The sequence below is a fragment of the Brachyistius frenatus genome, unplaced genomic scaffold, assembly GCF_029030835.1.
Source record: "Brachyistius frenatus isolate BFR_SWC_R1_liver_20210118 unplaced genomic scaffold, ASM2903083v1 Contig_17, whole genome shotgun sequence".
Taxonomy (NCBI): Eukaryota; Metazoa; Chordata; class Actinopteri; family Embiotocidae; genus Brachyistius; species Brachyistius frenatus.
Genome location: NW_027210616.1, coordinates 2,897,315 through 2,923,656, shown reverse-complemented (window position 1 = coordinate 2,923,656; position 26,342 = coordinate 2,897,315). Strand labels below are relative to the sequence as shown.

Sequence of the window (26,342 nt, the reverse complement as noted above, 5' to 3'; positions counted from 1 at the left end):
TATTTTGCATCCATATAGATAAGTGAAGTATACTGTAGATGCTGTGGAGTTCCACTATACTGCTCTTGCGTGTTAACAGACTGCATGACAGGATCACTGATTTCATATCCTGAGTTACTCCTCCAGTAAATGGGTGACTTTTCTCTTGCAGAATATGCTGATGCACATCAGATATCAGTTTCCTGATGGTGTTTTCTGAGCACAGCTGCATTCTAACTTGTAATATAATGAGACAAATCGCCCTCTGCCAACATGTGCTACTTTGCAGAGGAAAAAAAAAAGAAGAAAAAAAGATCCCCTGTCTATTGTTGAGGTGCCTATTTGCCAGTAGGGGTGATCATCAGTTTTGCGTGTAGAAACAGCGTCGTCCTTCCCCCCACCGCCTCTTTTAACTTGTAGCAGAAGTGCGGATGTGAGTTGCATATTGATACGGAACAGGCCGCCAGTTTTATCTGATTTGATTGCAATGCAGGCTTAGGCAATGAGCATTTTGTGGAGCTATGAATCCAGAGGAGCAGACGGTAACGTGGTTGATATCATTAGGTGTGCTCAGCTCGCCTAAAAAGAATATAGCGGACCCGGAGGAGTTTCTGAAAACATCACTGAAGGATGGGGTCGTCTTGTGCAAGCTCACGGAGCGGCTCATACCTGGCTTCACGCCCAAGGTGAGTTGACGATTTAAGTTAACTTAAAAGTCCGTAAACGCCGAATGATCGACGGCTCTCGGTGAAAAGAAAGGGAGGGGTTTTGATGAAAGTGATACGGTGAAGAAGTTCAGCCCGCAGCAGGCCTTGTATTTTTTTTCTCAGATCGCGGTGTTTTAGCCGTGAAGTTTTCACAAGCTGGTCTATTGTTCATTCTGTACGATGCGTCGATGCATCGACTTACAGCAACATTTGGTGAGTTTTCAGACGTGAAATTTCAAGATGTGGTTTCCTGTGAAGCGAGGAAAAATGTTCCGCATTCTTGACCGGAGTGTGAACACACACACACACACACACACACACACACACACACACACCAAAACAGGACAAATTCGGCAGCAAGAGAGCGCACGAAACATTGGACGCTGACCACGGTGACGAGATCGAACAGGGGGTTTCACTGGACCCACATATTTCCTTTCAAACTTAAATTTATGCAAATAACTTCTGTTTAGTTGTTGAGGTGACAAAGTTGATCATGATAAATAACAGTTGCAAAGGCAGTTCGTCACTTCCTCCTGAGCGGCTGCTCTTTCCCGGTGCGACCTCCCCCTTTGAAAAAGCGCAAAGCGGAGGCAACGCAACGGCGACTATAAAACCGGAAGTTGTAACTTATCCCTTTATATTACTTACATTATTATTATTATTATTATTTTCTGTGCTAGTCATACTTTTCTCTTAAAAGTGCAGGTTTGATTTTGGTTCCAAACAGCGCAAAGCCAAAGTGTTCTTTCTGTTCTTTCTTTTCTTCCGTTGCGACTCGCTCCTTATTAGGTATTTTATTTTGAAAGTTTGCAAAGTGAGCGGATGTGCAGCTTAAATATGGCTACTTTGACGTTTTCTGTGGCGCTAATGGTTATGTATGCATGAAGGAGACGTAGGAAGAAATCCAGTTATTTTGTGAACTGCAGGTTACCACACTCGGATTGCTACAACAATGTCACTTTAATGCTCTTTCATGTGCGACTGAACTGACCGGAGCGTCGGCCCGCAGCGTTTGATAAGTGTTTGTGACAGATGTCTGTTTGGCATACTAAGCCGAGGCATGTGTTTATATATTTATTTCGTGTGCTCAGTATTGCCAGGAACCGAGAACTGAAGCCGACTGTATTTCCAACATCAAGGAGTTTTTGAGAGGATGCTCGTCCTTGAAAGTGGAGGTAAGTTGCCTCAGCGTGTCTGCCAAGTTTTATGTACAAACGCGAGGTGTTTTTGACCTTACATTATCTCCTTACGTAGCCCCTTTAGCCTGGTGCAGTGCATACAGAGACGATTTGACCACACTCTTGCTTGTGTTGTGATCTACTTAACCTGCTGGCAAATGCTTTCTCTGCACGTCCATGTGGAGTGTGCCACACAAAACAGGCATGCTGTCACTCACTCCCACTGACCAGTGAGGAAGTGGGCTATTGGCTCTTATGATCCCAGTCCCTGTTTTTAAATGGCCAAAACTTAAAGATTTTAACAGTGTTTACTTTCTAATAAATTATTTTACTCTTTAATGCTGCAGTGACTTTTTGCTGCGGGTTACAGTAACATCCCCTCTGTATACCCTTCAGGCCTGTATTGCTAAAAAAGATGTCCTAATATTAGAAAGACACAAAGCATTTCCAGATTTTGGGAGTTCACTGTCTCTGTACCAGCCTGTTTTGTGACTACCACACTGGGCATTTATGTCTCTTCCAGCGTTATAAATAATCATTTCTGGTCTTGAATTACATCACTTGGTTTCTTCAAACAGCTAATTGGTTCAGCAAGCTCTGGCTCACAAGCAAAGTCCAGTGGTTCAGTAGTTCTGCCCAGCTGGCTTGTTATGTCTGGGAGGTCCCCTTTGCTTTTATCCACCAACTTTGGTTTAGCCCATAATTAGACCTTTTGCAGCCAGCCAGTAGCTCATGGGCAGATGTTGTTTTGGAGAGTCACTGTCAACTGGATGTCTGGGGAGCTACAGCAAACCCTGCCCATTTGGTCAGTGATGTGATCATGGTTAAAGAACTTTTTCTCTCTTTTTTTTTTTTTTTTTTTACTGTAACAAATAGTCCCTGTTTGTCCCGTGACTACACAAAGAAAGTAGTCATACTGCTTTCACTTCTGCTCTGAGATGCAGAAAGAGGAAGCACCAATTACTGCTCCAGGCCTCAGATGTTTTTTACTCTTATGAACAACATGAGAGGATTTATTTGCTTTAATTTTATGAACTTCTACACTCATTAAGAGTAGTGTGTATTATTTACATGTCTCAGTGAAACTACTGACCTTAACCATGGTCAAGATCTCAAGACTGGCAACCGTTACTACTTATCAATGTCAATACTGTGATGGAAGACCCATCTGCCCATTGATTTTGTTTAATTGGAGGAACTGGATTTTTTTAACGGGTGACACAAAACCATTATGCACAAAAGGTAACATTATGTTCTCACTATTTTGTTTTCTTGGTGAAAAGCAAGCTGATCACATACCTAGAGATGTAATTATCGCCATTAACTCTGAATGACGTTGTACACAACTCATGGCCGAGGTTATACTACTCAAACTCTATATTTAAGATGTTTTATTTAAAATGTGAAACCTTATCCGCCGGAGGAAAGAAGAGACTGAGCATACAGGCAGTGTGGGCATCTGTGTGTGTGCACGCAAGTGAACAGAGAATGGCAAATGAGTCTGGCGCTGTCTGTTTTATTGCAAACCACTAAGTCAGAAAATATGGGTCATGCTCGGCATGTCAGGTTTTTTTTTTTTATCTCTGTCTTGTTACAGGCTTATTCAAATCCTTCTTTGTGTGTGTCTGTATGTCTGTGTGTCTTTCTATTGTTTGTGCTCTAACTTGTAGTGAGTGTCTCTCTCTCTGTGTGCACTTAGCACGCATTACTACTAAAATCTGCTTAAAAAGGTCTATTTAGTCTTTATTCTTATTTTACATGTAATAGCTTCCAGGTTGTATGAACAGATAGTTTGGGATATCTTTTGGTCTGACAGCATCTTCTCTGTTGCTATTCCATCCAGGGGTTTGAACCAGAGTGGTTATACACTGGTGAGAATTTTGGCAAGGTCCTGACCACTCTGCTGGCAGTCAACTTTGCCACACAAGGTAAGAGTTTTGCAGTCTTGCCCGTCTCTCACATTGGGTACTGTTTGACAGTATTTTGTCCTTTCTGAGAGTATAGAATACAATACGAGTATAAGAAAGTTCTTGATGTGGGATTTCACCATCAGAATCCAATTTAGTGCCATGTAAGATTTCACATACAGGGAATTTGTCTTGGGGTAGTGGTGTGTAACAATTAAACAACAATTAAAAGAGAAAAAAGTGAGAAAAAGGCAACTAATACCAAAGACACCTGGTATATGAACAACATTTCACAATAAAGAATGAGTACAAAAACATGTTGTAGTGCAAAAGCACACAATGTAAACCGTGTGTAAAATGTTCAAGTGTAATAATACAAGGAATACTGATAATTGTGTTAATCTAATGCACCATGTTAGATGTGATGAGTTTACAGATGTGCAATATAAGATTGCAGATTTTATGTTAATGTGAAGTATTTATAAGTAAAGTAGTGTCTGTGTCAGTTGGGGTCTTGGACCTTGTTGATGATGTGAAGTGCAACCCAGAGGAAACTGTTTTTGTTGCGTGAGGTTCTGGTCAGGGTAGATCTCAGCCTCTTGCTGGAGTTACGTGATTGAAAAAGTTTATCATTGAGGTATGAGGGGTCGTCTATGATCTTTGCTGATCGCCTCAGTGTCCTGGAGGGACGGCAGGTTGCAGCCAGCCACCCTCTCAGCAGAGCAAACGAAACGCTGTAATCTGCCCGCGTCCTTGGAAGCGGCAGCAGCGCACCAGATAGTGATGGAAGAGGTGAGAACGAGCTCAGTCATGGCAGTGTAGAAGTGCACCTTTAGTGCCTTGGCCAAGTTGAACTTCTTCAGCGACTGCAGGAAGCACATCAGTATAGATGTGTTGAACAAAATGAGCCATCTAATGTCATGAAAAGAAATCAGGTGAGGTCGACATATTAGGTAAAGCAAAAAAAAAAAAAAAAAAAATCATTTTTCAATGTTCTCCATTTTAGCTTGGTGTAAACCTTCCACTCATGGAGATAATGAATACATGTACATGTAACAATATATTAGGAGTTGCCAATGAGGTCTAATGCCATTTGTATCCACCATGATGACGACTGGTGTTGTTCTATGTTACAGTTCACTGGTTTTGTCTACGGAGTTCTTCAATATCCTGATAGGATGTGTTGAAGATGGCCAGCTGGCATGGCAGTGTGTGTCTGTGCCACACTGTGTGCCATATTTTACTCTCGTGCGTCCTTGGCTTGATGCACTCCGAACGATATCCTGTTTTGTTCATTTTTGTATTCTGTAATGTATGTAGGCTGCAGAATGAGGTAAAATATGACACTGAATAGAAGTGCAGTGCAGACACAGATACACCCCCCCCCCCTTCTCAAGTACATTTCTTTAATAAGGGCATATCATAAAATAATTTGCAGTGCAGCAGTCCGACAGCAATTTGGTACAAATTGCTTTACTCAGGAGTCCTTGTTTTGGGGGCACAGAAGAGATAATACCGTTTCTCTCCTATCCCACTCACAGAGAACCAGCAGCTTTAAAATGATTTCACAGCCTTTTTAGACCAATCTACCAGCTGTGCGTACTTTATGACAGATGCATAATGTTTCAGGCTAATGGGAACGTGTGTTTTGTAGCTTTTCTGTATGTAAACAGCGTAGTGTGATACGTGCCTTAGATTGTGCCTGAATAATTTTCATTATTGAAGTATATTTAGTTTATTTTTCTGATTTAATTGATGATCTAGAAATATCAGAACATTTTGACCATCACAGTTTGCCAGAGGTAATGTCTTCCCATAGTCCCATATAGTCAGTTTAAAATGATGCAAAACAGAAAAAGGTGCCAAATATTCACAATTTAAAAACTATTAGCAACAAATTGTGAGCATTTTTGCTTTGAACAGTTTGTTTGTGTTTCGATCTTTGAATTAACCTGCTAATTTCTTCATCACTACATGATGTCACTTCCTGCACCTTGACCTTGTGTAATGTATGATCAATGTTTTGAATGCATTTAAATGAAGGGGCATGGCGCAGTCTGAGATGTGGAACAGAAGCCTGTGTCAGTGCTGGGCTCTAATTGATATGCAAATCTTGTAGAGGCTAGCTATACCCAGCTGTTCTCCTGTCTTCGTACTTCATTTGAAGTGGATTAGTCACAAGTTTGTGGATATGATCAAGCATAAAAAGGCTTCTTCTGTTTTTACTTGCGATCCTCTTCCAAACCTAACTCCAGCCTTATTTTTTTTTTTCTCTGTGCTCTGTACTTATGTTTGTGGAGTTTAAATGCTTTGAATATCGTATGCATACAAAAACAACACTGGTAACCACGGAGCTGAGCTGAGCTGGCAGAAGGGCTTGTTGGGATTTTCTCTATGTGTGAGGAGTAGCATGCAGGGTCCATAAGCTCCACCTGCCACTGCATTCAATGTCCGTTTCATCGTGTCACTTTGGCCTCAGTGCGATGCACCCTGACACGTCCACATATGGATAACTAAAGTGAATCTTTAGCTTTTACCCATCTAAACATACAGTGTGTCACAGTAACACAGATTCAATATGATGTGCAGAAAGTCTGAACTTTCTTTCTCCGACCTGAATATGAGGTTACGCAGGCTAATTGTGCACTCGTGTGATTTTTCTGCTCTTTCGTAATTTGCACAAGGGTTAGACAGTGGACTTGGCTGGCCTCCAGTTGGCATTTGATAGGTACTTCTCTGTGAGTGTTTCTGCTTGTTAGCATGTAAGTGGTTTGCCGTGCTGCCATGTGTCACTTTTCAAGTGAACAAATTGATACCTCTGCCAGTACATTTCCAGAGCTGCACTCATACCGCGGGGACAGCTGGCAGCTACTGACCCTAAATTACAGTTCTTCTGCTGCAGTGGCTGAGTGATGACACTGTGGTGGGGTTGGATGTCACTAAAATGAATTTGATTTAGGTTTTCTCCATGAAGTCACTCACTGAAATACACTTTGGACTAGGGACAGGGCTGTAGAAGTTATGTCAAAGTATGTCAGTCAGTCACAGCAGACAGATGCTGGACAAGCATGGAGAATGTATGAGGGGTCAGTGATATGTTTATATAGATTAATATCTAAAGGCTGCAAATTGTTTTCTGTTTTTACAGCTGCTTGATCTTCTTTTGGAGCAGCGTGTCAGTTTTGGTTAAAATCACATTATTCTATGAGGAATTGTAAAGTCGTAGCCCGTCTGTGTTCACTGTCCCGGGGCTGTGCAGAGCAATGGATCACACTCGTATGAATTATCATCAAGTTGTCAGCTCCCAAAGTATGTGCACCTGTTTGAACTGTGATGATGATGATGATGTTGTGTATGTACATTTTCAAGGTGAGGTTATGTGATGAGAGCAGGGAGCGATACATTCAAACATGTAACTGAAATACATTTCCTGTGTGTGTGTGTCCGTAGATTGTGCCGCTGAGAGATGTCCGCAGCCTGGTGCCTCCTCTCCTAGCCAGGCGACGTCCTCACACACACTGTCCTCTGCCAAACCCAAAGGCTCTCTGCGTAGACAATCCAAATCAGTGGTACAGTCTCATTCTATATATCTACAGTATATTCACACACACACACAGGCTTAATTTTTTTTGCTCATTTCCAGATTGAAAATGTTCTAATTTCGTTTGTTAGATCATTTGTAGTGGTTCGTTACCCCAGATGACTACAGATAGCAATCGCTTGCAATGAAGAAATAATTATATAAAGAGATATGATCTGAAAAAAAATGCAGGTCAAAGATGGACTCAATAATGTTTCATTGTGCTGCATGAATGTACAAACACACAAATATTGTTGCTGATGTATTTGCGTTTCTCTGACAATCTCTGTAACAGGAAATGTCTGAGAATGGTGGTGGTGGCGGGCAGCTGATGGTGAAGGCTCGCTTCAACTTTAAGCAGAACAATGAGGACGAGCTGTCGTTCGGTAAAGGTGATGTGATCCTTGTGACGCGGCAGGAGGAGGGAGGATGGTGGGAGGGCTTGCTCAACAGCAAGTCCGGCTGGTTTCCCAGTAATTACGTCCGCGAGATCAAACCCTGCGGTGAGTCGGGCTATATGGTCTGGATCATGAAATTTATGTTGATCTTGGTTCAGCTTTACCCTGAACAGCATCAATGGGGGGGCCTATCCCAGCTGTTTATGTTTTTGAATGGTGGAAGGAAGCCAGGCAGGCACAGGATGAACATGCAAGCGCCGCACATAAAGGCCCAGGTTTCAAACCCGGAACCTTTTCGCTGTGAGGCGACAATGCTAACCACTGCAACGCTCTGCTGCCCACATTTATCTTTCATACGTGTAAAATTGATTGCAAACATTTCATATAAAATACAAAGTGTAAATTTTTCAAAACATCCCTGATAATTTGCATTTAGTGCTTTATTTTGGAAGTGTAATGATGGTGTCGTTGTAGAGGATGATGGTGCAGTCGCATTGTTTTTTAGTTTTTTTTTAAGAAAAGCTGTGATCTTGCAAAATAGATATGTAGCACAACATATTTGAAATGATATGTACACCAAAAGTTATTTAAAAGACTAGTTAATACTGGATTTAATCATTCGCAGGGAAGAATATGAGAGAAATTGCTGAGGTCTTGTTAGTCAGAAAAAAGGATTGGATTATAACTTGAACCAGAATGGCCTTTCTTTATTAGGAAAATATTTGTCTGTACTTTAATTCTCAAACTGGTCTCTATGATGGTCATTGGTGTCTGTATATTTAGTGTAAATACTTTATTTTGATGGTGATAAAGAAGTAACTCTGTGAAGATCTCCAATCCCTTATACTTAGATACTATACATAGTAGATAAATACTCATCTCCTCCACAGAAAAGCCAGTGTCTCCAAAAGGAACTCAGCTGACCAAGAACTACTATAGTGTGGTGAGTCAAACATGCATTATGAATAAAAAATATATTATTATTATTATTATGTCACTGTACAAAGATAGATGCTTTCGGCAAATTTGATAAATACCTCTTCATTTTTGTCAGTTGTATATTTTAGCGGTTTATTGGAGTTTGTTTGAAATGTAGTTTTCTTACTACTTAAAATGGTGGTAGTAAGGCCACAGCTGCCCTGGATGAAGGTTACAAAAGAATAAATAACAATTGAAATTAAGTTGTCTGCTTCATCTGTCTTTGGTTGTATAAATTGAACAAGATATGGGAATTGATGAATTGCAGCTTAACCTTCTGCATTTTTTTAGATTCTTCTAAACAGCTGCTTTTGTTACTGTTGCATTATCCAAACACTTAGTCTCTTTGGGACTCTTGTCATATGAGTTTTTGTGCATGTTTTTTTTTTTTTCCAGATTTGTATTTCTATTTTTTCTTGTTTTTGAATTCCATAAATACTATAAGAAGTATAACCTTTACATTTTTAAATCACACTCTTATCAGCACTGCATCACTTGGTTTTCTCACTTTTTAAGAGAACAAAAAATAACCAAAGTACAGATGAACAATTGTGGACAAAAATCCTCTGGATTTTTCAGATTTTTAGCCAGTTTTACCATTGATTATTAATTTAACTTGTATTAAATACTCTGCTTTTCTAGAATTTGACAACTTTAAGTAGTTTGCCGATTGTGCTGCTTTTGCAGGTGGTACAGGACATCTTGGAACATGAGCGGGAGTTTGTCAAAGAATTACAAACAGTGCTGAGTTGTTACCTTCGACCCCTGCAAGGCAGCGACAAGTAAGAGCAATGTCAAGGAGATATGACATTCATTCATGGACACCTAAGACAGAAAAAAATTAATTACCAGGGAAATGTCTTTGGTTCATTGGATGAGTCATTAAATGCTGCTCTACATATGAAATTCATGTTTACAGATTAAGGTCTATATTCTTAAATTTGCTGAAATTATAGTTGACGACAATGCTTATTGGACTTTCATGTTTCACTTTCTCTTATTGTGCGTGTTGTAGGACAGTTGTTGTTGTCTCTGTTTATGCTAATTTGTGTGTTTTCAGACTGAGCAGTGCAGACAGCGCCACCCTGTCTGGAAACCTAGAGGAGATCCTGACCTTCCAGCAGGGACTCTGTTTGGCTTTGGAGGACTGTACCAAGTAAGTCATGCAGGAGATGGACCTCCATTCAAAACCTTTTTGATCTATTATATTTAACTTCTATTCCAAACAGTCTGTGTAAAACATAATCTAAAGCCTTTCTGAGACCATTCTATAGTTTTAATTTAGCTCATTATCTACACTGCACACTCTCTGTGTGCTCTCTGTACTCAGAGTACTCTCTGTTCCGCAAAGCTTACCATACTGTATATATCCTTGCAATCACTTCCTTCCTTCTCAGTTATCTCTTGCTGTTCATTAATTCATGGTTAAAAAAAAAAATCAACTTGAAAAGACTGCAAAAGTTTTTGCAATTGGTAATCTCACAGTTACCGTTTGCACACATTTATTTGAAAAATCAGCAAGTTTTTTGGTGTATTCATGCAGTAATCTGAGATCCACAACTACTGTAAAAATGGCTGCCTTGGGGGAAGTTAAATGTTTCATGTTTGAATATATGGGATACTTTGGAAAATGACCAGTAGAAAGTGTGTGCAGTCTAAAATAGCTCTTGGATTCTTATAATATCTGAATTTTTTTCAAATTCCATCTAAAGAGTCCTTAAAATACTATGTTTTATTATGCTGCTCTTTTAATGTGTTGAAAAATCAGCTTAGAGTAAAAGAACTGTATTCTGCTAGCTTTCAAAACAAACTACTATTCTAGTTACCAGTCAAAATCTCCCAATAAAACTTTAGATGCCCCAGATAATGACAAGCTTATCAGGTTGGGAAAAGATGCAATATATCATCATTATAAATTTTCCACATCGCCCTCTTTTTCACCAATTATTTTTTTCTTTCTTGACTTTTTTTCCACGTGTCTTGACTTTGTCTCTATTTCTCTGACCGTGCAGGGTCCCAGAGGGGCAGCAGCGAGTGGCGGGCTGCTATTTAAACCTGATGAGTCAGATCAAGACTCTGTACATGGCTTACTGTTCCAGTCACCCTTCAGCTGTCTGCATCCTCACAGACCACAGGTCAGATCCTGCACACAGAACACCAACTACAGCTATACATTATACTGATGCTAGAAAGAGATCTTTAAAAAAAAAAAAAAAAAAAAAAAAAGGGAAACATTGGGATGTGTATTGAAGGTTTCTAGCCATTCTGTCACATGAAAACTGTTTTAAGTTAGATTGCAGTTTGATTAATTTAACTTAACTCCGAGGTTGAACTTTTCAGAAATTCTATTGGCATCAATTAACTAGTTAACAAGGTTTTATTGAAATGGAGGTAATATCTGTGAAACTATAATGAATTCCACTGGTAGGGACCCTCACAAGTGGTCACAAGATGAATTGAAGGACGGTGGAATGAAAACAAAATTCTGAGAAAAATAATTATCTTTTATTTTTCAAACGTTTCTCTTTTCTTAACTTTTAATTTTGAAATAATGTGTAGCTTTTACTCGCTAAACCCCGCAAAATGTTATTCATATCAAACAGTCTCAAGCAAAATTCACAAAAGTTGACTTTGATCATTAATATGTGATATCTGGGACTTTGTGCATGTTGTTTTCTGTTGTTGTTTTTGGTAGTCTAGCTTTGAGCCACAAGGTGTCAGGCTTCCCATCTGTAAATGAACAGGAGGCAAAACGTGGTCTCAGCAGTTACAAAATGTCTTTGTGCTCAAAGTTTTCTTCATTTCCAATTACTATTAAAATGCACCATTCTCATTGAGTAAGGGCTGCTGTTATGTGCTAAATAATATTATAATAAGAGCAAGATTGCCACAGTGCAGTTTAAATGATACAGTCCTGAGTACTGCGGCGGTGTCTGTTCAGGTTTTATGCTGTGAGCTGAAGGTTAAGTTGAATTACACACAGGAAGTCAACTGTTGACAGGATATATAGAGTTGTGGTTATGTTAGGCGAGCAAGACACTTTTTCACAGTAAGCACATTTGCATTTCAGTTGAAGGAACGTTTTCCTGTCACATTCATATTTACCCATTGCTACCGGTCAGGGTTGCTATGGCATACACTGTGATTGAAGTTTAGGATCATGGAAACTCATGAATGGTTTTACTTTCAAAGCATGTTGGCAAGTTTGCAGTTAAGTGATCATGTTACTGTTGAGTTCAAAATTACACAACAATTGATGACCTAATTTGTGCTGCATGTTTAAAGTGTTACAGCTGCTTGTGATATATTCGCACATGTACCACAGGTAAATGGAAATAAATGGAAACGTGTGGGTTTACGTGTGAGCCACTCTCCAGGATTTATAAGAAACTGGATTATTTTTTATTTCTTGGGTTTCCTGTCGTAAAATCAGAATTGAATACCAAAATTGCATTTTTAATATGACGTTGATTACTATGCCACATAAATGAATTTAGGATGTTGTAAAATGTGGTCATACCTGGAAGCTGTATTTTAGCTTCTATTGATTTTAATTTTCTTAAGAACTGCAACTATATGAAGTTATAGAAGTCTTATTTAATACTATCACTAGCTGGCTGAGCTGACTGCTGCAATCTGTTTTTCAAAAACAAACTGCATCTCTGTCTGTGGTTAAAAACTGCAAAGTCGAGTCCATTTATCTTCTCTCATTTCCCTCCTCCTACTGTTGTGAACAATTCATAGATCATATCAAGATATGGACTTGAGTTATACATTGCTGACACTCATTGTTTGCTTTGGTAACTGAGGCAGAGATGTCTGCATTGTGACATTTAAATTCTTTTCTCACCTTTTGTCATGTGGCGGCATTGCACTATCATAAACTATGTTCATGCCGCTCTATGTCATTGTTAAAAAGACTCATATTTTTTAGCATCTCAGCACACATTGTCTCATCTAACTGGCTGTAAAATGTCGTGGCAGTGAGACTCTTAATAATGCAGTGAATAAGTAGAGTAAATGATTAAATTACAGTTGATTATCGTACCTTTTTAAAGGATTAGTTTTTAGTTTTGAGGTACATTTTTTACTTAATCTACTCAGAAAACATCATGTTAAATACATGGCATTCTTGCAATGTAAAGCATATCTGAACATTGACTTTATGGTAAAAAAAAAAACATTGTTATTGTTTTAAAAAAAGATATGTAAATGGAAGCCCCACTGTGTCTGTTCCACCTGGACTCGCAGGGATTTCTACTCTTTTTGGTGATTAGCACTGATGTTTTCATGGTTCCTTCAAGTTCTAATATCACCAGAAACCTACATCTTTGAAGTGTCCTTGAACTTTTTTTCTATACATTCAGGGTGCTGCTACCACATAGAAGTAGTCTGATAAAACATTATTCTGAACTGTGCATAAAAAGTGCATTTGTGTGTGTTTAACAGCGAGGACCTGGATAAGTTCATGGAGAGCCAGGGAGCAAGTGCTCCAGGAATCCTGACCTTGACCACCAGCCTTAGTAAGCCCTTCATGAGGCTCGACAAATACCCGACCCTGCTGCAGGAGCTGGAGAGACATGTGGAGGTACGGAAGGAAGGAAACATGTCCAAACATATACTGAAACAATCTGTAATTTAGGAGATATATTTTTAATTTGTATACATACCTGTACTGTCTTGGTAATTTAATTTACTCCCAACAAATAAATGGCCACTAATGTCTGACGATATATGTGGATGTAAAGTTAAAAACTTTCCTTTGTATATCACAGCAGGAGTATACCTAGTACATACACTTGTCTTGCTTTATCATCTGGAGGATTTGGATTTGATTCATGCTGCCATGTTTGACCTGATATTGTTGTTTTTTTTGCACCACAGGAGGCCCACCCAGACTACACTGACATTATAAAGGCAACAGCAGCATTTAAGAGCCTCGTGGTGAGTCTGGATGTTTTATCCGTACAGAGCAGACCTCAGTTAAACGACCTCTAATCCTGTCATGTCAATTCTTAATTACTGGATTTTAAAGATGCTGGATTTTCTGATTTCTGGTCATTTATTCATCAAATTTAAGGCACTTGGTTGACTGTTAAATAAAAGTAAATAAATTCCAATTCACACTATTTTCCTGAATGTTTTGTTTAGAAACTTAAGGAAAGTGTCTCGTCTTTTTCTCTGCTTATGTAGTGATTGTGTTTTTCCTACAGTGGGTGTGAACTCAAATGGCATTGTAAAGGAGTTGGATTGCATGCGAACAACCACACTACTAGTACCAAACATCTTTCTGAGACACAGTTTCCGCAGGCTGTAGCTCAGAGTTCCTAGTGAGATACAGATAAAGTGACTCACGTCTCAGTGGCAGGTCTACACAGGAAACGGGAAAATAAAACATCGCACAACACTGCCTATTGTGATTTGCAAGTTAAATTGCTCTTTCTTCTGAATGTGTGATTGGGTGGGTAGGAACTCAAGAAATGGTAGTTACATCTCCGCAGACTGCAGAAGCTCATTTTTAAATTACATTCAGTGGGGAATTATAGGTGTTGCATTGTCATTTGTCCTGTTTGAAGAGGGAAAACCCCTCCATAGCACCTAAAAAAAAAAGTGCTACTTTATGTTACAGATGGCTTGATATACCACTGAAAAAGAAGTTTAAAATATAATCCCATACATTGTAAATATCACAAATACATTTTCTAAAGCCAAATCCACAGCAGAAAAACATCCCCGCTGCTCATGACTCAGTCTCCCACATTTCTGTCTTTGTGAAATTGAATAGACTTATGCATATATTTTTGTTTGTTGTGTTTAGACACAGTGCCAGGACCTGCGGAAACGCAAGAATCTGGAGCTGCAGATCCTGTCCGAACCAGTGCGTGGCTGGGAGGGGGACAGCATGAAGAGCCTGGGTCACGTGGTTTACATGTCCCAGGTCCATGTGAGAAATGGATGCAGTGAGGTGAGAGATGTGTCGGGTTTGATGCAGCCCAGCGCGACCAGACTAACATCAATGGTTGGGATTTGTCAATCGGAGGGAAAGCTCATTCAGTCGAAGAGGATACATGAGTGTTGCAGAAGGAAAACTGTTGCAGGATTTATTGCATTACTTGGCAGACAATTTGTCTTTTACATGCACAGAAAGTATGTGCACTATAACAGGTGCTTCTTTTCCCATCTCGGAAAGACTTTATTTTTTGCATCAGTTTCTCAGTTGGTTACCTTTCCTGCTCTTTTGAGAAAAACTACCAGTTAGACATACATTTGGCATAATGGTTTAATGCAAATGATTTTTGAAATATGCAATTGATTTTATTCTCCTCTCTTCTCTGTACTCATTTCCAGCAGTATAACATTATTTAAAACAAATCTGAAAAGTTGATCATTGCCTAAATGTGTTATATTGTCCGCGTCGTCCTGAAATCCGTCCTCCTTTGATGCTAATTTGATATCCTCCTCAAGTGTCAAAACAGAAACCTATGTAGGCCACGTGCAGACTGCAAACCAGTTCTTTTTTTTGGTGTGGTTTCTGTGTAGGGGTTGACTTTAAGACCATGGTTAGAAGAAATACATTTGGATTCACCCTCTTTTAATCACTGACAACTGCTTTCCAACCACCACACCAGTCCTCTTATTGGTTTCGCAGCTCAAACTTCTCACCAGCTCATTTTATTTTCCATTCCAATATCAAGCGACTGCTTTGCCAAGTTAGTGTCTTGTTGCTAATCAGAGCCAAGATGTGCAAGTGTCAGCTGTAATGATGGTTTTGCATTAGTAGGTGCAACCTAAAGTACCACACACTCAGTTTTTGACAAGCAACACATTAAACCCGTTCAGTTGCAGTCACCTTCCATTCAAAAAAGAAAAACAATGGCTGTCGATTAAAACCTTTCTCATCAAATCTTTCATGTATCTCTCTTGCAGGAAAAAGAGGAACGCTACTTAATGCTTTTTCCTAATGTGTTAATCATGCTCTCTGCAAGTCCCCGGATGAGTGGCTTTATTTATCAGGTGAGCTATGGTGTGCACAGTACATCAGTCCTTTAGGTCAAGATCGATGAAAATCCTCTCCTTCGAATTATAGCTTGTGTCAAATCTGATGTTTATAGAGCTCAGAGCAACTCTGCAGAAAATGTGCAGTCTCTTGGGTACCAACCACTCACGTTATGTTCCATCTGTTGACACACTATCAAGAGAAGCACAAAGAGAGTATCTTCGATCAAAAACTGTAACTTTAGAAGGTAGCCATTTAATTTGTCCAAGACAAAGTGCTGGAGGTTATCGTTATTTTCAGCTGAACTTTATAGTGCACTTTTACACTGGAGGAGGACTGTGGATTCTTGTCACCTATCTCTTCCATTGCTTGAGAAATTAACAGGTGGAACGATTTCAGTGTCCAATAATTATTTCCCTCAGAATATGGCTAAATATTGTTTTAAGACAGATTTAAAAAGATGTGAACCTTTAATTGGCTAGTTCACCCAAATTATAAACATATTGATTTCCTTTTTCACTAGATCTATGAGATATCTGCTCCCAACCCACAGCAATGGGGGTGAATGGAATTACATTATTTGTGCTCATAACATAAAAAATATATATATATATATTTTTAAAAGTATTTATTTCAATTTGGGTAAAACAACCCTTTTACTTTGTATTTGTTTAAATTTGAATCAACTTTATATTTTATTAACATAATTCAGTTGGCATTCCCGAATGTGCTCCTGTACGAATGTGTCTTTGCAAGCAATTCATCTGTGATTATATTCCTAAAAGATCAGTTGCGCAAAGGAGAAACCTGTCATGATAAAGTCATTAATTTATATGCTGCACTTCTTCTTTTTTTGACGTATTTCCTCTCTCTTCCTTCGTTTTCCCTCCCATTCAGGGAAAACTACCGTTGACGGGCACCACACTGACAAGACATGCAGAGGATGCAGACAGTGCCCACTATGCCTTTGACATCACAGGTTTGCATCTGAAGTACTGGAGAAAAAAAAAGAAAGAAGACTTGTCTACTTGAGATAGCAGTGCTATAAACTTTTATAAGTTCTTACAAAAGCCACCCCAATCCCAATAATTTGCTCTGAATTTGCCTTTCAAATAGTTGTGGGCAGCACAATTTCTTATAGAATATTTGAATGTAAAATTTTCAGAGCATATAGTTAATTGTTTGAGGCATCTTTTTGAGCCAGGACAGTGTTCATTTTATATTTAATCATGTATTTGTTACTGTCCTACACCATGAATTGTTGTATTTTGGAAAGGGTGAAATTAGACTTAAAAAAGTAACCGGATATGTAAAGGAAACCCGTACTCCCTAAATTAATTGTTGTAGTTGTGATATGTATTGGTCGTATCTATCAGCCACATTGTATGCAACTGTCACTGAGGGAGGTCTGTGTTCATGTGTTGCCTGTGTGTTTATTTGCTGCAGGAAGCATGATTGATCGCATTACAGTGTTCTGCAGTAGTGGCCAGGAGTTACAGGAGTGGCTAGAGCACCTGCAGCCCTTTACAAAAGGAGGCAGCCCTGCAGGAACCATCTCAAAGGTTAAGACACAAACACAGTCAAAACAATACCAAAAGTATACCTCACACAATGCAGAAGTGTGAAAAAACTAATTCTCAGTCTGAGGTGACAAACTTTGGACTCCTTTCGATGGTTTTCAGACATGTGCTTCCTTTCTTTCACTATGCTACACAGAATGTAGATGGAAAGCCATTGAGCATGGTCGGTACCCCCACCCATCTGTCCCACCTGGGCAGCCTCAGCGTCATCAGCCGTGGCCCCCTGGAGCCGCCAAAGATCAGCAAGCCCTGGTCTCTCAGCTGTCTGCGCCCCGCACCTCCCCTCAAACCCTCCGCTGCACTGGGCTACAAAGAGGTAGGAAGTTGCACAAACAAACCCATACCAGCCTCTTAAAGTAAGTCACGCAACACAGAGTTTGTCAGGAACTGCAAAAAGTCCTGCTCCTCTTCAAGTCCACCCATGTGCCCTTTTTCTTTCTCTAATTTATTCATCCTGCAGTCAAGACAGGGAGTGCTGTACATACATATGAGACTTGGACGTGGCGTTGGTTTTCACAAATGAGTCTGCTGTGAATACTTGCCTAAAATATTGAAAAATTATCTCCTGAATATAGGTGGAGTTCTGCCAGATTGTCCTGAAAAATGTGTAACATAACCGTTGTGGTTATAATCAAATTATTAGCCTATACATATAAAAAGAGCAGCTCAATAATTTTCCCTTTTTATAGCCATGTTGTTGTCTTTTTCTCTTCGTGTTGCTGTGAAAATGATCCTGAATGTACAAATTATTTATCTATGATAGCTCCTGCTTTTAGTTATTATAAGAACCCATCTCCTTTTAGGTAATTATCTGAGATTATTATTATTAATAATATATTTTCCTTGGTCTGTCATTATAATTATTAGAAATATCCTAAGTCTCTTTTGACATATAAAATTAAAAACATTTTAGTTCAGTTTAAAAATGCAGCACCAAAGTGACGTACATTACACTGTAAAAATTTAAATATTGTAAAAAAAAATAATTTCAACAATAAAACATGACATCACTTCTCCAAAAAACTGCTAACTGAAAAGCTTGACGGAACTAGGACTGAATACTTCGTAAAAACAAGGTGTCAATTGTTATAATCATAATGTCATAACGTTACACACATTGAATCAACTTAACGACAATATATTAACTTTATTCAGCTTGTTAGGCTGGGCTTCCGGTTATTTTCAAGTCTGATCCCTCATGCACTGTAGCATAGCATGCACTATAATTTTCATTCCAAGCATTGACAGACCAGAAGAGACACAAGACTTGACGCAGACTTGGTCAGAAAGTCCAAAAACAAATCTATTAAAAGTACTGCAATTGAATGAGAATAGATTTAGTGATTCAATCTCATCTTGATATTACTTTTTTTTGTTTTGCAACACCTTGATTAACTATGTAGTTATAATTTCTTGTCACATGTAATATCCTTTTTTGCCTTAGTACCAAAATAGCTTTCAGTGGTTATAGATAACTTTTCTATTGCTAAACATTAGCACCTATGAGTAGTAAGACTGTGCTATTATTGTTTAATAACTTTAGTTGCGGTTCATCAAGGCAACAAAACCTTCATTAATTTGACGTGTTTACAATCGTGCTCACAGCTTCTCTAAACCTTGTACTGGCTGTACAGATAAAAGCACAATGTGTGTGCCAGCTTATGTACACGGACTTTTATAGCTTTTTTGATTGTGCTGCAAACAGAACAGATTTATATTGCTGCAGGTGTGCCTGGAATAAGGCAGGGTACGATGCTGCTCTGCTGAAGTGTATTCCAGTAATGACAGCCTGGTCACAGAGATGTCTGGCATTGGAGGACAATGAGTGCAATCGTGGGTTACAGCTATGATGCTCGCTCACCTTTCTAGCCTGTGTGGGAGGTGGAAGCTTTGACATTATCAGTCAGCACTTTTTAAAACTTTCAGTTACGATGGACTCCCACCGTTACAGTGATGTGTTGAATATATTGTATATCAGAAGTTAAGTTGGTGCTTCTCAGAAAAACTGTACTTTAGAAAATGCCTCTGTACTTTTTAATAGACACACATCCTGAATATGTCTACACAAACTCATTCACACCTGTGACGATGGAAGCGAGCAGCAGGCTTTTTTTGATCTACCCTACAGAGATTGCATACACAGTCCTCTGAATGCATAACCGTCTGTCTGGACAGTTTCCCCGTATTTCTCGCTCTTCTTTTTATACAAAATATTCACCCTATTCTGCGTGGACCAAGAATAGGTGAACAGCAGAGGGATTGTAAAAATGTTCGCCATTTACTCTCGATCACATCCTTCTCTCATCGTATTTTTCATATACATTTTCCCCTTTTTCTCTCTTTCTCTCGTCTCTCTATTCTGCCTTCTTTAGAGGATGTCTTATATCATGAAGGTAAGGTTTAGCCCTCACTCTGTTTCTATCTGTGTGTGCGTGTGTGGTAAGGATGTGCGTTGGGGAGGTGGGATGGGATGGGGTTGTCTCTGTGTGTGTGTGTGTGTGTGTGTGTGCGTGCGTGCGTGCGTGTCTGTGTTAACCCCAGTTTTGAGCTGGCATGTCTTGGCTCTGCTGTTTGCATCACTCCTCTCTCTTTGTCATCTGCTGGTTTCCTGTTTTCTGTGGCCCTGCGAGTCGGGTTTTTTTTTGTGGTTTTTTTCTCGTTCCCTGTAACAAGTCAAGTTGTCAGTCAACATTTAAAAAAAAATTCTGATGAAACAAAAATTCATAAATTCTACTAGAGGTGCTTTTTTTTTTACATCTAGACAGAGTGCAGTCAAGTTTACTGTCATTCAGCCATTAATGTATTTGCACATTTGAAATATTAAGTTGATTGCATGTTTTTTGAAAACCTGGAAGGAACAATGTTTTCAATACTTTGAGACGTCTAATAAAACTGTGAAATCTCTGTGATCATTCGCCAGGTGGGTTTAAACACTAAACCCTAAAATAATTGTAAAGCTCCTCTCAACCTGCTGAATGTGTTGGCAACTTTATAAGGCAATCATATGTCAGAATTTTTTGCCTGCTAGCTTTTTGTGAGGTCCCTCTGCTCTCAAGTTGCCATGAAAACAAGTTGTACTTCTTTAAAGTGGCGTCGGAGTCCCGCGACATGTATGTACTGTACATAATCCGCTGCCAGTGTGCTGGTGGATGGTGAGGGACACGGGCAATCTCGACACTAACCTTACAGTGTGCCACTGTTATGCAATCCTACGTTATGCAAGTTAAATATGTTACATTAAGAAATCCACGTTGACCTATGCTTTCTCACGGACTCAAACACCAGTCCTCCGGGTGAAAGCCCTGTGCTTGTTCCATGCAAACGCCCTAAACCCCCTTCTTTGAGGTTTTAAGTTGTCACGGTGCCAATGGTAAAAGACACCTTCTGTGTATCTCTCTCATGCCTTGGGAATCAGATCGCGCTCTCTCCTCCCACTGTGGGACAGGAGTCCCCAGAACATCAAACCAAAGAGGAAACAACCTTTGCGCTGTGCACCTGCATTCATGTGAAACTTTGAGTCTCTTCAAAGGTTTCACAAGAGCGGTTGCAGTCAGTTATTCCTCCTGATTGTCATGAGAAAAGATCTCCGGTGTAGTTTTTGGCGTGCCCCATCAGTGGGTTCACTATCTGTTTCCAGCTATGTCTTTGACTAAGTTTCCCAGTTCCAGCCCTGGGCATGGGGAAAATGACTTCATGTAAAGTACAGGATGTTAGTAAGGCATAGCAACGCAACCAATCTTCACATCATATGACGAGACAGTTAATTTTAGAGAGTTTATTATTCATCACACCTCAGCTTTTAGAGGAAGCTATTATTGTACCTGTTTTCAAACGCAGCAGAAAAACAGAAAATCTCTCATTCATAAAACCACATCATTGGGGTTTCATAGTGTCAAAATTATACGATTTTGAATTGCTTTCCCGTGGCGCTGTAAACTCTGTATTCCAACTTTAATATTTAAAGTACTCTTCCTCTCCTGACTAGTCGGTGGTGGGTAAAGACGTAAAAACTATTTTGAAAGAACTAAATAAATGTGATTCAACTTTTTCTTTAAAGCCCTGTTAGGCAGGATGCATATCAACACAGACAGATTACCAGGATCACCACGTGCTTGCTGCCTTGTCTGTTAATGGTATTTTGTTCTTTGATGTTGTTTGTTCATATGGGATGCCCGTCCGTGTAAGCTTGCATTCCGTTTGGATTGGAGACTCGGCTTTCAGGTGTTTGTAGCCGTGTGTTTGTGTGTTTGTGTACCTGTGCGCAAAGATGTACTGAATTTGTTGTTGCGCTCCTTCAGGACTCCAGCAAGAGCCCGCGGCCGATGAAGAAATTCCTGCCAGGCAACAGGAAGAAAGAGCGCAAGCACTCTGATGACGAAGTTCAGACGAGAAAAAGTAGGAGTTTTATCTTACTGTCACAACAACTGTTTGCGAGGTTTAATAGGCTTATATTGCTTTTTCAAATAGAATTTCTCTGTTGTTTTGTGCTTTTAATGCTGTTGTTGATTATAATTTAGATCACTGATATAAATTATGTATACGTCTACAATAGTTTTTGAATATGAAATTCAAGCAGAAGTAAATGTCAGGTGTACAGCTAAGATAAATATCAGCTTGATGACTGTAACACAAATCGAGTCAAAAAAAATTAGTTGTACCTTTCTGGGCCTCTGAAGCTCATTCTTTACATACATAATAGTCACAAGAGTGCAAACATTGCAAGAGAACCTCTAATGTGATTTTATGTTTACTGCACCAATGCATTGGTGCAATAATTATCTGTATACTGTATATTTGTTCTTGATGATTGTGTCCGGTGAGTACCTTTAAAAAAAAAAATACATAATGTGTGCCACTATGACACCCTGTGCTGAATGGAACTTCTAAGTGTGTATTTATTGTAATGTTAATCTCTGGTTTTGACAGGCACAGTCGCTCTGGAAGAAGATGCTCAGATACTGAGGGTGATTGAGGCATATTGCACAGGAGCCAGCCTGCACCAGGGCACCACAGGTGTGTGTGTGCGTGTGTGTGTGTATGTGTGTGTGTGTGTGTGTGTGTGTGTGTGTGTGTGTGTGTGTGCGTGCGCGTGTGCGTGCGTGGATAAATGGTTTATTTAATGCCTCTTTAGATTGCACATCTTCAGCAACTGGTATAACCATGAATAAAGCATTCCCATTTGTTCGTGTGTGTGTGTGTGTGTGTGTGTGTGTGTGTGTGTGTGTGTGTGTGTGTGTGTGTGTGTGTGTGTGTGTGTGTGTGTGTGTGTGTGTGTAGGCGTGCGGAAAGAGTGTGTCCCTCAGGTGCTTCTGCCGGAGGAAGAGAAGATCATTGTGGAGGAGATGAAGAGCAATGGGCAGACGGTTATTGAGGAAAAGTAAGGATATTAATACTCGGGAAAATAGGTTTTCATTTACGTGTTATGTTAACCGTGTGGCTCCGTCATTATTTCTACTTAGATCCTAATTTTATTCTACAATTAGGTTCTCACATTTTATATTGTTCCTGTTCAGGCTGTTGAGACATGCATCTTCACCCAGAATAACCAGGTTCTTAAGAAGGTAATTGTTTTATAGATTTCCCACCGTGCAGCATAATACAGATCAGTGTTTCCCGCAGAGGTTAATTGTGGTTATAGGTGGTGTAGCAAGTGACAAATGTTCATGCAGAGACTCGTGTGCTGCAGAGGGTACCTTCTGAAGTGACAATTTACTGACGCCCCTTAAATGTCTCACATGAAGACTATCAGCTCACACAGAGACTCAGTCACTGCAGAGCACAAAACTCAGACAGCTGTGTGGCCAAAAATTTGGTAGTTTGAAAAGAATTAAATAAGGCGTTCTAAAATAAGATTTGCCAAAGTTAAAACCAAAGGATTTTATTTACATGAGCAGGTCTTAATTTACCTGCGGGGTAACCCAAGTTGAGCCTGAGAATGGGAACCGCTGCGATTACTATGGCTTCTGTTGTTGTTTTTTTCTTTCAGGAGCCTGGTCGATGCTGTATATGCTTTAAAGGACGAGGTTCATGAATTGAAAAAGGTATGTGAGATTGTGACTTGACAAATCAATCATGAACTGAACATTCTCAAGTGTTTTACTCAATATTTTTACCTCCACTGTTTCATTTTATTTGAAGTACTGCATCTCATATGAAAGGTGCTATATAAATACAGTTTATAATTTTTACTTTTATTCATATTACCAGCCAAAATAGATTTCAATACCAATATACATCCATGATAACCTGTGACTGGTTGATTACAATCTACAGGTGTTTTTTGTTGTTGTTTTTTTTTGCAAACGGAAACAGTCACACAACATTTTAAATTCTGTTTCTGCCCAAATATTTTACAGGAGAACAAGTGGATGAAGCAGTTTCTGGAGGAGGAGCAGAAGTCTCGCAAAGAGCTGGAGAGAGTGGTCCGAAAACTGGCCAAACAGAAGAATGACTGTACTTGGGATGACAGCCACTGAACACATCCAGTCAATCATTGTCATCGTTGTGTGGCTGTGCATGTATGGGTACATTTTGGTAAGCATGTTAGCAGAGGGACTGGGATGGGCAGGTGTGTGTGTGTGTGTGTGTGTGTGTGTGTGTGTGTGTGTGTGTGTGTGTGTGTGTGTGTGTGTGTGTGTGTGTGTGTGTGTGTGTGTGTGTGTGTGTGTGTGTGTGTTTCTATTTCTATATTGCGTCTCCGCATTTCAATCACACAGAGCAGAGTTGTACTCCCTCTCTGACAATGATACTCGGAGCTTCTTCGCTTCAAGTTCTGGAGCTTGATTTGACTTTGTGATTAAATCTGATCTGTCTTCCTGATCCAGCCTCACTAGATGAGATTGAAAACATGCTTCCCCTTAAAGCAGCTCAGCTACACCAAGACGTTTCATACATACTGCCCGATGGCAACTGGCACTGTGAACACTCCCCAGAAAATGGAACAATTTTGGACAAGGACAAAACTCCACTGTTTCATTTGCTTCAGTTGGAAATAGAAAAGGAGTCTGAGGCCATCAAGTCTAATAGGTGTTCTCTTGCATGCACTTCTGTTACTAAGGGGACTGATTTTCTTCTCTTCACATCATGACTTTGTCATTGTCGTATTTTATTTGTCATAAGGGGTCCCCAGCGGGGAAAACAGATCTGTTGCGTTTTCATGTGTATGTGTGATTTGCTTTTTTTGTAACATTCGAGACATTCACGTCACACATTTCCAGGCTGTTTTTTTTAGGCGTTTAAGCAAATCAAAGAGGTCAGCTCATCATCCTCAATCCAGTTTCCAAATGCAGAGCCTTTGACCGCTTATTTAAATAACTGCATGGATGTACAGTGTTTCTACAATATGAATTCTGCATCAGAAATGTGATAATCAAGATATTCAGATATGTAGTCGAAAGCTATCAGGGATACAGCTGCATATTAACATAGGAAAGACTTAACTCATTTATTATACAGGAGGTCACAAATATTGACAAAGATGCTACCCTTACTCTTTTTATTAAAATATATTCAAGAATCATTTTAACATAATAAATACATAGCCTTGCTTTATTTAGAATTTTTTTTTAATTTTTTTTTTTTTTTTATATTCTTTATTTATTGTTCACCCAAGCATTTAAGTAAAGTTTTAGCCTTATAGATTTAGTTTTGCTGCCTTTACATGTGTCTGGAATTTTACTAAACTAAAGGCAGAAAAAAATCTCTTTGTTTTGGCCGAGAGAAAATAGACATGTTTTCATCACGAAAGAGGAAAAATTACTTGAATGAGTCTGCCTTTAGAATTCAGAGTTTTTTTTGTTTGCAGCCTCTGTGGCGTCCTGGCCGGTTCCTGCAGAGCTGACAGACAAACCGAGGAAATAAACAGAGATTTATTTTTCGGTGTAGATTAGAGCTTGACTGTTTTAAGTGCCTCCCGAAGGGGTCAATAACTACAGAGAGTTTAAGATCAGACTGGGATAAAATGCATAATTCATATTGAAAATGTCACAGGTGGTTTGTTACAGCTTTTTTTTTGGAGGACCCACAGCGGTACATTTCTTCATGGGGGCTGAGCTTGTGCCCTGGCAACATGGTTATCTAATCTTGCTGTACTGCACAGAAGCAGTGAGTGCTATTGTAATGCAATAATTGATTGCATTAAAGACTGACTCCTGAGTCGGTCCCAACATGGTAAACCAGATTTTGGAGAAATGTCAATAACGATGAATGAATAAACACATTTACTTTTAACCAAAAAGAGCCTGAATATGTGGTTTAGCCACCACACAGTTAGTCTGTTCATTGTGTTTAATTTTCCTTTACTTAATCAATTAATAATTATTGTTTTGAGGAAACTGAGCAGGTCCCAATTTTTTATTTTTTTTTTTTTAAACCACAAATGATCCCAAATTGAATCATGTTATAATACTGTACAGTCCCTGTTGAGAAGAGTTGTTTCTGCGTACACCTTCTTACAGGAAGTCCGAGCACTGTGTAGGGTACAAGGCAGCACTGGTACATCTGCAGAAGAGTCACTGCTGTGCTAATTTAAGGGCACTTCTGCACGGTAAATGCCTGCTTTGTTGCTGGTGCTGATTTTCAATTGGTTTTCTGATGGGACCCTCAGTTAGCAGCCAGCTTTTCTTCAGCATCACTGCTGCTTCCTGTTGCTATGTCTGACTCTGGCTCACCACGTGTTCGCTGCTGAGATTAACATTGTTGTCGTTTCTCTAACAACTGTCTTCATCCGGCACCACATACTGTAGTTTTGAATTCCCAATAGCCTCAGTGAGCACTTACTGGTGAGAAGGGGTTGAACTCCGGTTTCAAATTGTTTGTCTAAAGTTATGTCTCCAGACCACTGTGTGTATTGTTTTTGAAAGATTGTTCTATGCAATTGTTGTTGTTGCAAGTATTGTAATGCTTTTTTTTTTTCTAGAAACCCTGTACTTTATGTTTGCTATGATCATTCTTTTATTAAAAGTTTAATATAATAAGTTGAGTTTAGCTTTTCATGTGAATTTTAGTAAGTGAGAAATGAAAAACTCCTAAGATTG

General features: G+C 39.3%; 1 protein-coding gene across 2 annotated transcripts; it reads left to right on the top strand.

Annotated features, from left to right (window-relative positions):
• The first annotated feature begins 33 nt into the window (after positions 1-33).
• Positions 34-26,342, top strand: arhgef6 (Rac/Cdc42 guanine nucleotide exchange factor (GEF) 6). Of its 2 annotated transcripts, XM_069694332.1 has the most exons (22): positions 34-665; positions 1,781-1,864; positions 3,711-3,795; positions 7,225-7,343; positions 7,650-7,857; positions 8,643-8,695; positions 9,418-9,512; positions 9,791-9,886; positions 10,743-10,865; positions 13,180-13,318; positions 13,615-13,674; positions 14,549-14,695; positions 15,658-15,744; positions 16,625-16,706; positions 17,174-17,289; positions 17,444-17,623; positions 19,680-19,700; positions 21,606-21,702; positions 22,234-22,320; positions 22,585-22,684; positions 23,294-23,348; positions 23,664-26,342. In XM_069694332.1, the coding sequence occupies exons 1-22, from the start codon at positions 501-503 to the stop codon at positions 23,781-23,783; spliced, it is 2,319 nt and encodes a 772-aa protein (XP_069550433.1). In that variant the 5' UTR covers positions 34-500; the 3' UTR covers positions 23,784-26,342. The 2 variants fall into 2 exon arrangements, with proteins under 2 accessions (XP_069550433.1, XP_069550435.1); XM_069694334.1 differs by lacking the exon at positions 19,680-19,700.

What these genes read in the sequence shown, in the direction of transcription:
- arhgef6 (XM_069694332.1), top strand. Translation starts at nt 501, where the DNA reads ATGAATCCAGAGGAGCAGACGGTAACGTGGTTGATATCATTAGGTGTG. An exon ending in GTAGACAATCCAAATCAGTG is followed by an intron (nt 7,344 to 7,649) that starts GTACAGTCTCAT and finishes TCTCTGTAACAG; the next exon opens with GAAATGTCTGAGAATGGTGG. An exon ending in CGAAGTTCAGACGAGAAAAA is followed by an intron (nt 21,703 to 22,233) that starts GTAGGAGTTTTA and finishes TGGTTTTGACAG; the next exon opens with GCACAGTCGCTCTGGAAGAA.